The 14057-nt window shown below is 42.8% G+C and overlaps 1 protein-coding gene across 4 annotated transcripts in view; it reads left to right on the forward strand.

Annotated features, from left to right (window-relative positions):
* The window catches only part of BAIAP2 (BAR/IMD domain containing adaptor protein 2), a 184366-nt gene that overhangs the window by 133826 nt on the left and 36483 nt on the right, over window positions 1–14057 (forward strand). For all 4 annotated transcript variants that reach the window (XM_077328236.1, XM_077328235.1, XM_077328233.1 and 1 more), the window contains exon 7: window positions 12724–12876. In XM_077328236.1, the coding sequence (XP_077184351.1) occupies window positions 12724–12876 (153 nt within the window). The remainder of the gene's footprint in view (window positions 1–12723; window positions 12877–14057) is intronic.

Consider the following 14057-nt stretch of genomic DNA (forward strand, 5'->3'; position numbering starts at 1 on the left):
AGTCCATTTGTCATTTAAGACATGGTGGTAATCTGCATGGTGATCGTTTATTTGAAACAGAACTTCCTTTTGCAGACATCATGCAGGGTTTTTAGCAGAGCAGCAGTTGCAGAGAGTTTCAATGTTATCCTTGAATAAATAAAAATCTGAGTAGTATAATTTCAGGGGCCTACCTCTTCCCTTTCCCATTAAATCCACTGAACTCTAGCTGCTATTAGCTGGGGATTTTCAATTCGACCATGGCAAAGAAGAGAAGTGACCCCTGCCCCCATATCCACTACAATTTTCAGAAGTATTGAGCTATATTACAGGCTAGGAACAATTTTTTTAATGGATTGTAAATCTGGCCTACCAGGTTGTAGAGTTGCAATCCTAAGTACATTGAATCCTGTGAAATTTATTTATTAAGAAACATAGTCCCTTGAAGTTTAAATATAAACTTGCTAATACCTTTAAATTTTAAAACATTAAAAATTGGGGGCCTCCAAAAAAAGACAAGTAGACAGAAAGAGTGAATGAGGGCAGACTTCCACTGGAATGTAGGATATGCCATTAAGGTGGTTTCAGATTATATGCAGGGTGCACATATACATCACTGCTTGCCAGCCACGGTCAATCATGAGAAGTAAAATGGCAGCCAGAGGGAGGGAAACATGGCTGGAGGATGTGAGAAGGGGGATGCCATAAGCTTCCCTGCTAAGAGAGTACTCAAGGGGCCATTCACTGGCTCCTGCAATCACAGATGTATAAGAAGGCTCCTAGCTGGAGTGAGGAAGGGAGGAGAGGCAGAAGCAAGCAAGGCCATGTCAGAGCAACCAGCTTTTGTTGTGGAAGGAAGAATGCTTTTGCTTGCAGCAGCAACCTCACCAGTAACTTTGGAAGCCACTTGCTTTGATGGAATGTTCAGTATGCAAAACACTTGGTATCCTTTGTTTGGTTTTTTTTGCAAAAATACCAGTCCTTTTACTGTCCTTTTCCTGCTTTTTTTTTTTTTTTTTTTTTGCAAAAGCAGACCTGACATCTCCTGAATCCATTCACACAGAGACTTTACCTTCCTTCTATACATACATAGCTTCAACATGGTAATTCATGGAGAGGGGGAGTTAAAAAACTGAGTGGAATGGGTGCCTGAGCTTTGCTGTCTAGCAAAGCACCTAGAATGGCCAAAATGCTATTATGGAGGATAAGAGCAAGACAGAATGAACCATGGAGACCAAACAAACGTCTTTTTTTTTTTTACAAGAAAGGATGAACAGCAGTAGATGGTGCCTCTTGAGGCAGGAAGAACAGTATGGATCTGAGAGAAAATGCCCTGAAGGTGATAGCAGCAGACAAGCAGGTTGGGGGGCCACATGGAAAGAGGTCAGGGGCTGCATGGGGTCCACAGGCCTCAGGTTGGGCACCCCTGCTATAAAGTATTTGTTTTCAGTGTTTGCTCCCCTTCTGAATTGTCTAAGTCAGGGGTAGTCAAACTGCGGCCCTCCAGATGTCCATGGACTACAATTCCCAGGAGCCCCTGCCAAGTTTCAAGTGGTATGGCTATCAACCATTTCAAACAAAATGCCCCCCCCCCATCCCTCAGCATAGAATTCTAGTCTCACATCCTTTTGAGTTAATGATAGGCTGAGAGGTTGGCAGTTTGCTAAAGAGCATCCAGTGACTTTCACAACCAAGCAACAATTTGAACTTCTGTTTTCTGTATGCAAAACCAAAACTCTACTCACTGAATCAAGTAAACAGCTCCTGACATACAGCACATTATTTATTTCTCTATTATGAAAGTGTCCCACTCCAAACCCAAAACGCCTCAGAAAGACAAACATTCATCAATGAGTTGGATTAACTCAATGACGTATACAAGACGAGGCCGTCAAGCAAGAATTTGGATTTGCTTTGAATGCTAATTTAGCTTCTTACCATTTGAGAGTTTTTTGTGTTTCCACGGCACTGCAGCACATGAAATACAGACAACCCTTCACAAGTAAGTTACATAAACAAGTTATATCATGCTGCTAAACATGTGAAGAACAAATGGCAAACTCTAAATCCAGAAAAAACCTCTTTTCTTCTTATTATTATGAAGAATAAATGTATCTGCTGAAAATAACCATGGTGAATACATGCTTTTTATAGGGCACTGCCTTTCTGTGACTCTTTATGTAAGTGCTTAAACAAATGTGTGTTTATAGTTGCTTTATACATTGTAGTTCAGGGGGTAGGGTTAAACAAGAAATTTTGCTCAGAGTGTTTTCTATAACATGCAACGACAGAGGGAAGAGTACTTGAATTCTTAACCCTCTGTGTGTGTGCGTGTGTATGTGTGCACAGCTTTATTCTTGAACTGATATAATTGCTATGATATTTTGAAGAGGCCAGTCTAAATCTGTTACTTGGACAATAACAGCAGACATCCTCCAGCAAAGCAGTGGCCAAAGCGGCCATGTTATATATCCCTATAAGTAGAGATTCTGCTTATGAACAGCTCATTGCTACTGTAGCAGAGATGGAGTCTTTCACATCACTCCATAGAATTAGTTACATGAACAGCTCCCTTCCTTTCCTCTTTTCCACCCACTGGAACACATACCGAATTGCGGAACAACAGAAACTGCTTGCATTGCAACTGGAGCTCTCAGTATAAGTAGCAGTTTCTGATAAGTGATTAGTCACCCGGTTCAGGAGATAATGGGTCTTTCCCCCTAAAATTCAGAATGTCCTCTTATCCCCAAGATCTCATAATTTCTCCCACTTTCTTCCCCTACCCCCAATCTTTTATTGTCTGAGCTGTATTAGTTCATAGATACTATAGTCATCTTGCCTGTGCAAATGAATGTGAACAAAAATTCCTTGTCCATCTTGATTGCAATTATATCTGCTTATTAGCATATCCCATTGATTTCAAAGGAACTTGGTTCCAGGTAATTTCAGCATAGAATCACAGTTGTAGAAGAAAGCACTTACATAGTTGAAGCAGGTCTTTGTTCTGAATGATTGGCCAGCTTGGACAATGAGGAATTCCTTCTGTGGCACAAGCTTTTAAGGTAATTAAAAACAGGAAAAAATTCAGTTCAACTAGTGTATAAAACCAAGAGGGAACAGTGCTACCACACATCTTGCAAGTAATGCTTTTTTCAGATGTTGAATCCAGCCCCACTGAAGTAGAATGACACATTGGACTTACTACCATCACCCCCCCCCCAAAAAAAATGAGGATTCATGGATGGATGGATGGATGGATGGACGGACGGACGGACGGACGGATGGATGGACAGATGGACGGATGGAGGGAGGGATCGATTGATTGATCGATCGATCGATTGATCGATCAATCGATCGATCAATAGCAACCAAGTGGGGGGAAAGGTGTGAGAAGGGAAGATATAGCTTCAATGAACTCCGAAAAGAAAAGATAAAGGAACCAAGGCACAAGTTGCAGCAGAACTTTGGAACTGGAGAGTTGGTTAAGGATAGCCCAGATAGAGACACACAAATCAAAGAAATTTGCATAGCCCTACCTGAGTGAGAGGTGACCTAATCCAGACAGGATGACTTCGCCCCACTGAAGAGAAGAAACCTTTAGGTAAGCCGAGTGTTTCACTCTCAAGTATATCAGATCCTAAGCCTCTCTGTAAAGCAGCATTAGGAAACGGTGCACATGGCTCTTGCCAGGGCATTCATCATTGACCAGTGCCATGACTGTCTGGGTGGAGGTTGTTATAGCAGGTGAAATCACTGATCCTAGGCTGGGTCACATTTCTTGTGAGCCATCCAACTGTCAATGACTTCTCCAGGCCCAACATCTGTGGGTGCCCCAAGGCTTGGTACTGAGTCCAGTACTTTTCAACATTTTTATCAATGATATTGACAAGAGGGTAGAGGGACCCCTCATTAAAATAGCACATAGCACTAACTTGGGAGGAGTAGTGAATATCCCAGAAGATATTCAATGAGATCTGAACACTCTGGAAAAGTGACCAAATGAGAACAAGATACAATTCAATAAGCAGAAGTGCAGAGTTTTACATCTGAGTCACACAAATGTGAAGCATGCATTCTGGATGGGAGATACACTTCTGGGTAACAGGGTATGTGAACGTGATCTTGGCACTGTAAACTATGAGCAGACAGTGTGACGCTGTGGTAAAGAAGGCAAATGCAGTCTTTGGCTCTATCAACAGAAGCAACACATCAAAATCAGAAGATGTCATAGTCCCACTATATACCACATTGATCAGACCCCACTGGAGTACTGTGTGCAGTTCTGGAGGTTTCACTTCAGTAAGGACATGATTGCTGTCTTTAAGTATTTGAAAGGTTGTCACTTAGAGGAGGGCAGGGAAGGGTTCCTGTAGCAGCAGAGACAGGGCCCACAGCAATGGGTTTTAACTACATGTAGAACAATATTGGGGGGAGGGGTGGTCAGAGTCAGCAGTGGAATAGACTGCCTAAGGAAGTGGGAGCTTCCCCACAGTTGACAGTCTTCAAGTAGTGACTGGGCAGGTACTTATCCTGGATTCTTTAGGCTGATCCGGCATTGAGCAGGGGGTTGGACTAGATAGCCTGTATGGCCCCTTCCAACTCTATGATTCTAAGGATTTCCTCTCGGAGAAATGTATTTTTTATTCTTCCCATGCTATTGAAGTTCCACTGGAATTTTAGAAAAAAATGTTTTGAAGGGTCTTCCATACTATGTAATATGAAGTGAAATGGGACACCTGATTATTCTTTTATCAAAAACCATGTGTCATATTTGTGCAGTTTCCTAAAGAAAGCAGGTTACTGTTGTCCCTCTTGGAACTTAAAGTTTTAGCATGGCTGAGGGGAGCTGTGAAGACTATGAAGCTGAAGAAACAAACTACATTTCCCAGTAGACAGTTATTATTTGGTGGTCCAGAAGGCAATTGTCAGTTTTTACTGCTATCTATGCATTCATGGTTATCTTAATTTTATATGGAATTCGAGTTTTTAAAATTTTATGTTGTTTTATGGGGTATGTTATTCTTATTGTTATAAGCCGCCTCAAGACGACTTAGGAGGGGCAGGATATAAATCAAATTAAAAATAAATATAAAGTAAAGGTAAAGGTATCCCCTGTGCAAGCACCGAGCCATGTCTGACCCTCTAGTGTTTTCATGGCAGACTCAATACGGGGTGGTTTGCCAGTGCCTTCCCCAGTCATTACCATTTTAACCCCCAGCAAGCTGGGTACTCATTTTACCGACCTCGGAAGGATGGAAGGCTGAGTCAACCTTGAGCCGGCTACTGTGATCGAACTACCAGCCTCATGATCAAAGCTTCAGACAGCATGTTGGCTGCCTTACCACCCTGCACCACAAGAGGCTCATCATATAAATACATAGCTCCAAATCAGAAATTTTAAAAAGTCCTTACATTGGGGGAAAACATATTTATAATAATATTTATTTATAATGCTTGCATTTTAATGCTTGTATTTCTTTCCTAGCCCAAGATAATTAAAAACACACAGCAAAATACCTCATCTATGTGCCTACCCACTTTCCAGGGCGGGGGGTGTTAGTTTAAACAAGGCAATAACTGTGCCCAAATTGTTGGCAGCCTTTTTTCTGGCAACGGTAATGGTACTGTGCTGTCTTCCCTTCCCTCAAACAAGGGTGGAGTATACGAGGCATAAAACAACAGGTTATGCTATAACAATATTTTGCACTCATCGGTAAATCTCAAAATGTGAAATGAACATGAGATTTGAACTGTGGGAGGGGCAGAGGCTTCCAGGATGACTGATCTTACTCTTAGCTACTGTTTCTTGCTTGGTGTCTATCAGAAATATTTAAGGCCCTTGATGTGCTGCAGGGCTGCCCCCGCCTCACTGTCCATAGGAACTACCTCAGATGCATTTCAACATCTGGAAACCTATTAGGATTTAGCACATGTTAAATATATCCTGTGTATATCAAGCTAAGAGGATCTAATAATCCTGTGTCATATTTTCTCAGTAAGGACTCCTAGAAAGGATGATTTGGCATAATGACTTTCAATACTGCTATGGAGAGAACTATTATGGCACATGGTTGACCTCTCTATTTGACAGCTCTGAGTGCTACATGATCAAATAAGAAGGCTACATGGTTATATCAAATTCTTTGATAGGTTTTCCTTCTATTTATTTTTTTTAAATCCTCCTATGTTTTACTTAGATGTACGTTCTGATTTTAGAATGCATTTTCCCTGCTGGTCCTGTGCAAGGCACATAGTGGAAAAAGGAGCACAAATTATTTGTGTTTTGGCCCTTGGGCACCATGAAGCCTGACAATGCCTTTCCATGCATGGCAAGTGTTTTTGGACATGGGTGGTACCTGGTGGGGACTTTTGCCAAATAAGGCTTCTGTTTGGCCATTGGACATTTGATTGGCTATGTAGTTTTTTAAAAAAAATGTACTTTGGCAATTGTTTTATGACTGGTTCTGCTTTCTGCAGCAGGTATTTTGTGGCAGACAGTTTGTGGGGCTCCCAGCATGCTGTGTCAGAATTCCAAAAATGCTCAAAAAGGTTGGGGATCCCTGCCCTACAAACATACCTTGCACCTGCTCCATTAAATGTGCATATAGTCAGGGTTACTTGTATAAAATGGTGAGGAAAGTGGACAGACATTGATTCTGATATGTGATATGCTATGAATGTTAACATTTAGCAACATTGAGGTTTTTTAGAAAGCCATTGGGAAAACATCAGAATTCTGATAAAAGTAAATCTGAAGGTCAGCCAAATCCCTTTAGCAAATGAACATATTTCATTCCAGTTTCTGGCTTTTCCTAGCAAAGAGTGACACTTAGCATGACAGGTTCAGAATCCTTAATAAGTGAAGAAGTTAAGTGTGTTTCAGATGTTTCCTCACATCTGTTCCTAAGTAAATGCAGATGTACTAGCAAGTACAAATTTTAAAAAATGCCAGTAGACCCCCATGCATGTAAAATATTGCAATAATTTAAAGTTAAGGGATACAATAAGACTCAGAATACAGTCAAGTACCTCTTGGTCATTGACAGGTTTGCCAGGTATAGGTGGCTGCATTGGGTATTATCTAGATAAAGTGATGGACTTTGGAATCTCATTTATTTAAATGGAAAACAGATAAATACATATTTATTTCTTCCACTGAAATAAACTTCAGATGGATCTTTTCCCTTGAGACTTAATTGTTTATTACAAGAAATTTAATAAAGAAGAAATCTATTTTTTGATAACTAGGCTTTGATGAATGCCCCTCTTAAATGATAAATTGAATAAATGAGAGTCAAATCTGCCATTTCCCCATGAGATCTCATCTCTGAACCTCTGTCCATTATTTTTCAAACTTCTTGGAGAACAGGTGAGGTGCCAGATGATTGGGGGCGGGCAAATGTTGTCCCCATCTTCAAGAAATGGAAAAAGGAGGATCCAGGTAACTATTGACCTGTCAGCTTGACATCTGTCGCTGGCAAAATTTTGGAACATATCATCAAACTGTTGGTTCTTAAGCAGCTGGAACAGAGAGCTGGGTTTCGCAAGAACAAGTCATGTCAGACCAACCTTATTTCTTTTTTCAAAAAAGTGACTACCTTGCTGGATCAGGAATGCTATGGACATAGTTTATCTGGATTTCAGTATAGCTTTTGATAAGGTTCCAGATGATAATCTTGTTGACAATCTGGTAAAATGTGGTACGGATTCTAATTCTGTCAGGTGGATCGATAACTGGTTGACTGATCGCACCCAAAGGGTACTTGTTAATGGTTCAGCATCCTCTTGGAGAAGAGTGACAAGTGGAGTTCCCCAGGGATCTGTCCTGGGGCCTGTCTTATTCAACATAAATAATTTGGATTATAATAAACTAGATGAAAAGCCCATTTATAAAAATGGGCAGAGGATGGTCATGGACCTGGGCGTCCCCTTTGGTGACCTCCCCGTCCTCGGCTAGGCCGCACTAACCTGGGGCAGCTGGCGCGGCGCATGTGGGCTGTTGGGGGACGTGCAGCTCCAGAAGCGTGTTGGCGGCGCTGGAGGGGCTCCAGGTCCTGCGTGTTGTCAGCAGTGGCTTAGGGTTGGCGGCATTAGGGCAGAGCGGCTTTTGGAGGCGGCCGGGCGGGGTTTCAATGGCGGCAGGGCAGACACATGCGCAGAAGCTTCCCGGTTTGGAAATGTGCACAGGAGCGTCGGGCCTCGTGGTAGCGGCAGATACATACAATTTGTTAACTAGCAAAGTAGCAAAATTTGCGTGTTTAGCTTTAAGAATTAGGAAAGATTGGGTCACTCATGTATAGCCATAATAGGTCCACAGAACTTCTTATGTTTTTTGGTTAGTAGATATTATCGCACATCTCTTAATCTTGTTTTTTGTTTTATATTTTAACAGCTTTACTAGTTTTATTGCTTTTATGGCTCATTTTATCCTTGTAAAATAGTCAACGGCAGTTAATGCTTCTAAATGTTGGCTTTTATGGTGGAGAAGTTTTAAGTTTTATTGTTGATGCATTTTTAACCTTTTAATGTATTACCTTCCCTTTTACAAACTGCTATTGTATAGTAGTGCATCCAAAATTTTGGTCTAAATGACCGTAAATAAAGAAAATAAATAAAGACAAACTGGAGCGCGTCCAGAGGAGGGCAACAAAGATGGTGAGGAGTTTGGAGACCAAGACGTATGAGGAAAGGTTGGGGGAGCTTGGTCTGTTTAGCCTGGAGAGGAGACGACTGAGAGGGGATCTGATAACTACTTTCAAGTATTTAAAAGGCTGCCATATAGAGGATGGAGCAGAATTGTTCTCTTTTGCCCCGGAGGGACGGACCAGATTCAGAGGGATGAAATTAAATTTCAAAATCAAAAGAAATTCTGTCTAAACATCCAGAAGAAGTTCCTGACATAGCAGTTTCTCAGTGGAACAGGCTTCCTCTGGAGGTGGTAGGTTCTCCATCATTGGAAATTTTTAAACAGAGGCTGGATAGCCATCTGACGGAGAGACTGATTCTGTGAATATTCAAGGGGGTGACAGGTTACACTGTCAGCGATAGGGTTGTGAGCGTCCCGCATGGTGCAAGGGGTTGGACTAGATGACCCAGGAGGTCCCTTCCAACTCTATGATTCTATGATTTTAGTGTAGTCTTTCTTGGGATGTGTCACCCTCTTTTTTGCCCTTGCTGCCAGACAATGATAAGGAAAGAATATCTTTGTGAGATGCCCAGCATAAATATGTATTTGTGTATATAACATTGCAATGTTGAATAATTAAGCAACTTGTTTAAGTTGAGCTTGTAACAATGCAAGGAAATAAGTAAAAGTTTTTCTTAATTTTTTTAAAACAAAGTTTTTATGTTTATTGCATGATTACCTGAAATAACTGTATTGTGAAAACAAGCTTCCTTGGAATACAAGGAAAGCAAAAATGAAACCCATTTAATAATAACTTATCATTGGGTTCTGGGAGCAGTTGAGGTCAAGATTTTGAACACTTTGAAGCAAGTCCGAGTTTACACTATGGATTATATGATTTGAAGTGTGGGGTTCCCATTCTTTTAACACTACTCCGTAGTTGTTTGCATCTGTGTGTAGAAAGTGAGGCTGATATTCCCTTAAGAAATTTTAATTGATATATTTCCATTGATTACCTATTTAAATATGCATAAGAATAACTTCCTTTGTCATACAACATGTTTCATCTTTTCTGTAATATAGGGCAATGCCTGTTCTCTAACCTTAAAAAACCCAGCCCCCACTTTACAAATAAATAATTGTGCATTAAACATAATTATATCTAGTTATGTCTTTAAGGCCTTACATGATCCAGGTCCTGCGTACCTGAAGGACTGCTTCTCCAAGGGCATTTCCGCACATTGCAAAAAATAGGGTTACGTCAGCTGAATGGCATAGTGCTAAATAATATTGTGCCTCCGTCCATTCCTCATGTCCTTCCCATCTCACTGTAGTCTGCCACCTTTTCGCGCTTCTTACCCTCCACAAGTCCTGCTGGAAATGGCAGAAGAGAGCAACACATTTTATATGTGACTCTTTTCTTCCTGTCAGTCAAGCCAGGCAACCAATCCCCTTTCTCCTTTTTTAAAGGCCCTGCGATGCCCACCAATTTTTTTAAATTAATAGTTCTCCATTGAAATGCCTATGCATATATTCATAGATGCATAATGCTTTTATAATGCCACCCCTTATGGAATCACGAGTCTTGAATCTTAAAAAAATTAATTTCATTCCTGATTTGGGGGGGGGGGGGGCTATAGAGAGGCATGCTTGGTGTGACAACTGTGGGAAAAAATATTTTTGGCTGTGCCTGCATTCTTGTACACCTATTTATTGCTTCAGGCTGTTCACTTAAAAAAAAATCCCGTCCCCAGGAGAAGGGAGAAGGAGGCAGGTGTGAGGGTGGGACACTGGAGGCGGAAGTATGCTGGTTCGCGTGTAGTGTGCTGGTTGTCCACTGGGGGAAAGTGCTTTTTGGGTTGGTGAATCCACTTTTTGGGATTCACCTACTTGCTTTAAAATGGTGGATTTAGCATGAAATTTGCTGGCCAGACACGGGAGGTTGGCAATGTCATGCGGCGTGCCCGGAATATAGCGTCTTTGGTGGGGTAAGTATCACGCTAAATTTATGGCATGCAGAAAGTCCCCAAGTATGTCCCCTGAAGAGCATTGCGCTCTGTTAGTTCCAAGTTGTTGGTGGTTCCTGGCTCCAAAGAAGTGTGTTTGGCCTCAACCAGAGCTAGGGCCTTTTGGGCCCTGGTACCAGTCTGGTAGAATAAGCTCCCAGCGGAGATCTGAGCGGAGATCAAAACTATTAAAGTCCCAGAGGGTTAACAAAATGACAGTTTTCTGCCACACATATGGTTGAGGCCCAAATGAGCAATAGAACATTGAAATGGGCCTCCTCTCCTCCTCTCCTCTCCCCTTCCCTGCCATGGGAAATTAAAAGTGGGAACGCTGCAACTGTAACCCCACTAATGAACCATTGGAGTTCTCCCTTTTACCTTGGATTGACAGCTATTTACTGGTCTTGTGTACTGTTTGTATGACTTATGTTTTTATGATTTTAATCTTTGTATGCGTTTTATGATGTTAACTGCCCCAAGCCTGCCCACAGGGAAATGTGGTCTAGAAATTTTTAAAAATGAATAAAATTAAATAAATTAGTGGTAAACACAGCTGAGTTCATAGCAGTGTCCCAGAAGAAGGGAATCTGTTCTTTCAAATACCAACTTTTCCACTGCATTTATGAGTTTGGATTCCCTGGCAAAAGTAGGCAAGGGATAGGGCTGAAAGCTCCAGGTTGGGAACTCACTGGATATGTTGGTGCCGAGTCTGGGGGATAGAATTTGTGGAGGGGGGGGGAGTTCAACAGGGATGTGATGCCATAGAGCAGGGGTAGTCAAACTGCGGCCCTCCAGATGTCCATGGGCTACAATTCCCAGGAGCCCCTGCCAGCGAACGCTGTCAGGGGCTCCTGGGAATTGTAGTCCATGGACATCTGGAGGGCCGCAGTTTGACTACCCCTGCCATAGAGTCTGCCCTCAGAGGTGCCATTTTCTCCAGGGGAACTCATCCCTGTAAGTCTGGGAGATTCCCAGGTTGTACCTGGAAGGTGGCAGCCTTATCAAGTGAAGAAAGGGAGGCACCCTTTAAGATGTTGCCTTCCAGCTATTGGAATATAATTCCTTCTCCTCCCTGCCAAAGCATGAGGGGAGAGGACAGAGAAGGAAGAGAGGTTCCCTCTGCACTCCAGAGCTAGGCAAAGCACATGTACTTTGTTTCATGTTTCACATCCCACAAGCATCTTCCAGTGGGAAGGTAACTGCCTGACAAATATTGAATGAAATTAAGATTTGAACATGGATTTCTGGTACCCAAAGACCCAAGACTAGGGATTCCTGAGATCTTATTAATGTCTATGTGGTGAACTAATGTGTAGGCATTGTGTTTGGCACTGAATATATTTTTGTAAAATGGAAGTTTGGGTTTTGCAGGGGTTTGTCAGGTAGTGATCTTCCCACAGGGGGGCTTGTGGGCTGTGGCATTTGAAACAAGGAACAAGTACCTCACTCCACTCTGGTATAGAAAGGGCACCTCTTTTCCTTCCCTTTCCCTTCACCCTCATGTTTTGGCAGGCAGAACAAGAGAGTACATTCTAACACTCAGATGGCAGCATCTTAAAGCAATATCGGTCTAAGCCCTTGTTACCTGAGAGAATATCTTTTAAAACACTTTCACCAGGTCCAAGCATTGCAGCCAGTTCATAATTCTGGGCAATCTCTGGGTGATCGGTACTAGAAAATGAGCACTATGCAGGTGCAGGCTAAGTAGGAGGGAGGCTGAGAGAATCTCTCTGCTCTTCTGCCACCCACACAACATCTGAAGCCCACGTTCTGAGTCAGGAGCTTTTGTGTGGGGGAGGTCAGATGACTAAGGATGGTTGGTAAGGGGGAGGTAAAATATATGCTCTCAGGTCTACATATGTTCTGTTGCTTAGTGCCCCCTGCTGTCTAGTCCTTAAACTATATAAAAATGGAATTGTATACATACTTTAGCAGCAGTGGGAAACTGATCACTCTGCTTCCTTTTCTTGCAAGGAATGGCATGGGCTCCAGCATTCTACAGAACTCTGCTGCATCACTAAGCCATGATATAGTTTGAGATGAAAGGCCTGGTTTCATATGCTGCAGCCTAGACTATACACTGCAGTAATCTGCGTTTTCTTTCCTTCACAGTTTATTGAAGCCATCAGTAACAAGCAAGGTGAACTGGAGAACTATGTGTCTGATGGCTACAAGACAGCACTCACAGAAGAGAGGCGGCGATTCTGTTTCCTGGTGGAGAAGCAGTGTGCTGTGGCCAAAAATGCCCTTGTGTACCATTCCAAGGTAAGCTAGCAGTGTGTTGATAAGACCAACAACTGGAATAATCTGATCGAAAAAGCAGTCAGACAGAAGACCTTTCTATATAAGTGGCCCTAAGAGATCCAGATGCAAACCTGGAAATGCTTGTGTCTTCTGTGACCTCAAAAGCCTGTTCATCATGTATGTAAGCAGGCAATTTTGTGTAGTGGTTAGGAGTGTGGACTTCTAGACCATTTACGCATTGGGAACTTCACTGTCCCAGTTCCCATGCAGGAGCACAAATTGTGGGCGGATGAGGCACACTGGGCCAAATGCTCCCCCGTGTTGGTGCAGGAAGAGGTGGGGCAACCTGCCACAACTAAAACTCCACTAATTGGAGGTGGGCTCCGAAGGATGCCTTCTCTCCCCCCCCGGCCCTTTTCTTTCCTCCTTCCCCCCGGCCCTTTACAACATACTTTGGGTGTCATTGTCTCCCATCACTCCCAGATGGGACTATCCCATTGCAGAGAAACAAGCTCAGGGTTCCCATTGATTTGTCATTGTCATGAGTTAAAATTTCCATGAAAATAAAATGTTCCTTATGTCCATTGTTGTGGCGTGTCTGTATCTTATTTTGAAGGGATGTTTAAACATTACCATAGCGATCAGAGAGCGTTAGGGCAGTGGTTGAGAGTAGAGGAGTAAACTACCCCCCCCCACCGGGCCTCAGTAAAAGGCGTTGAGTGGTCCCCGGGGAGTGGTCCCCGGCGTTGAGTGGTCCCCGGTGATAAAAAGGTTGGGGACCACTGCTCCAGTGCATAAACGGTCCTAATCCGGCAAGCTGGGTTTGATTCCATGCTCCCCCAAATGCAGCCAGCTGGGTGACCTTGGGCTCACCACGGCGCTGATAAAGCTGTTCTGACCAAGCAGTAATATCAGGGCTCTCTCAGCCTCACCCACCTCACATGGTGTCTGTTGGGGGAGAGGAAAGGGAAGGCGATTGTAAGCCGCTTTGAGACTCCTCCGGGTAGAGAAAAGTAGCATTTAAGAACCAAGTCTTCCTCTTCCTCTTCCTCCATTTTGGTAAGTTGGTAAATTTCAGGTAAAGGTGCTTTGAGGAAGAGTTGTGGCCCACGAACTGCAGCTCCTTTTAAGGCATCAGCAGGCAAAGAATGTTCAGTTCCTCTACAGCAGGGGTAGTCAACCTGTGGTCCTCCAGATGTCGA

The sequence above is a fragment of the Paroedura picta genome, chromosome 3 (assembly GCF_049243985.1).
Source record: "Paroedura picta isolate Pp20150507F chromosome 3, Ppicta_v3.0, whole genome shotgun sequence".
NCBI lineage: Eukaryota > Metazoa > Chordata > Lepidosauria > Squamata > Gekkonidae > Paroedura > Paroedura picta.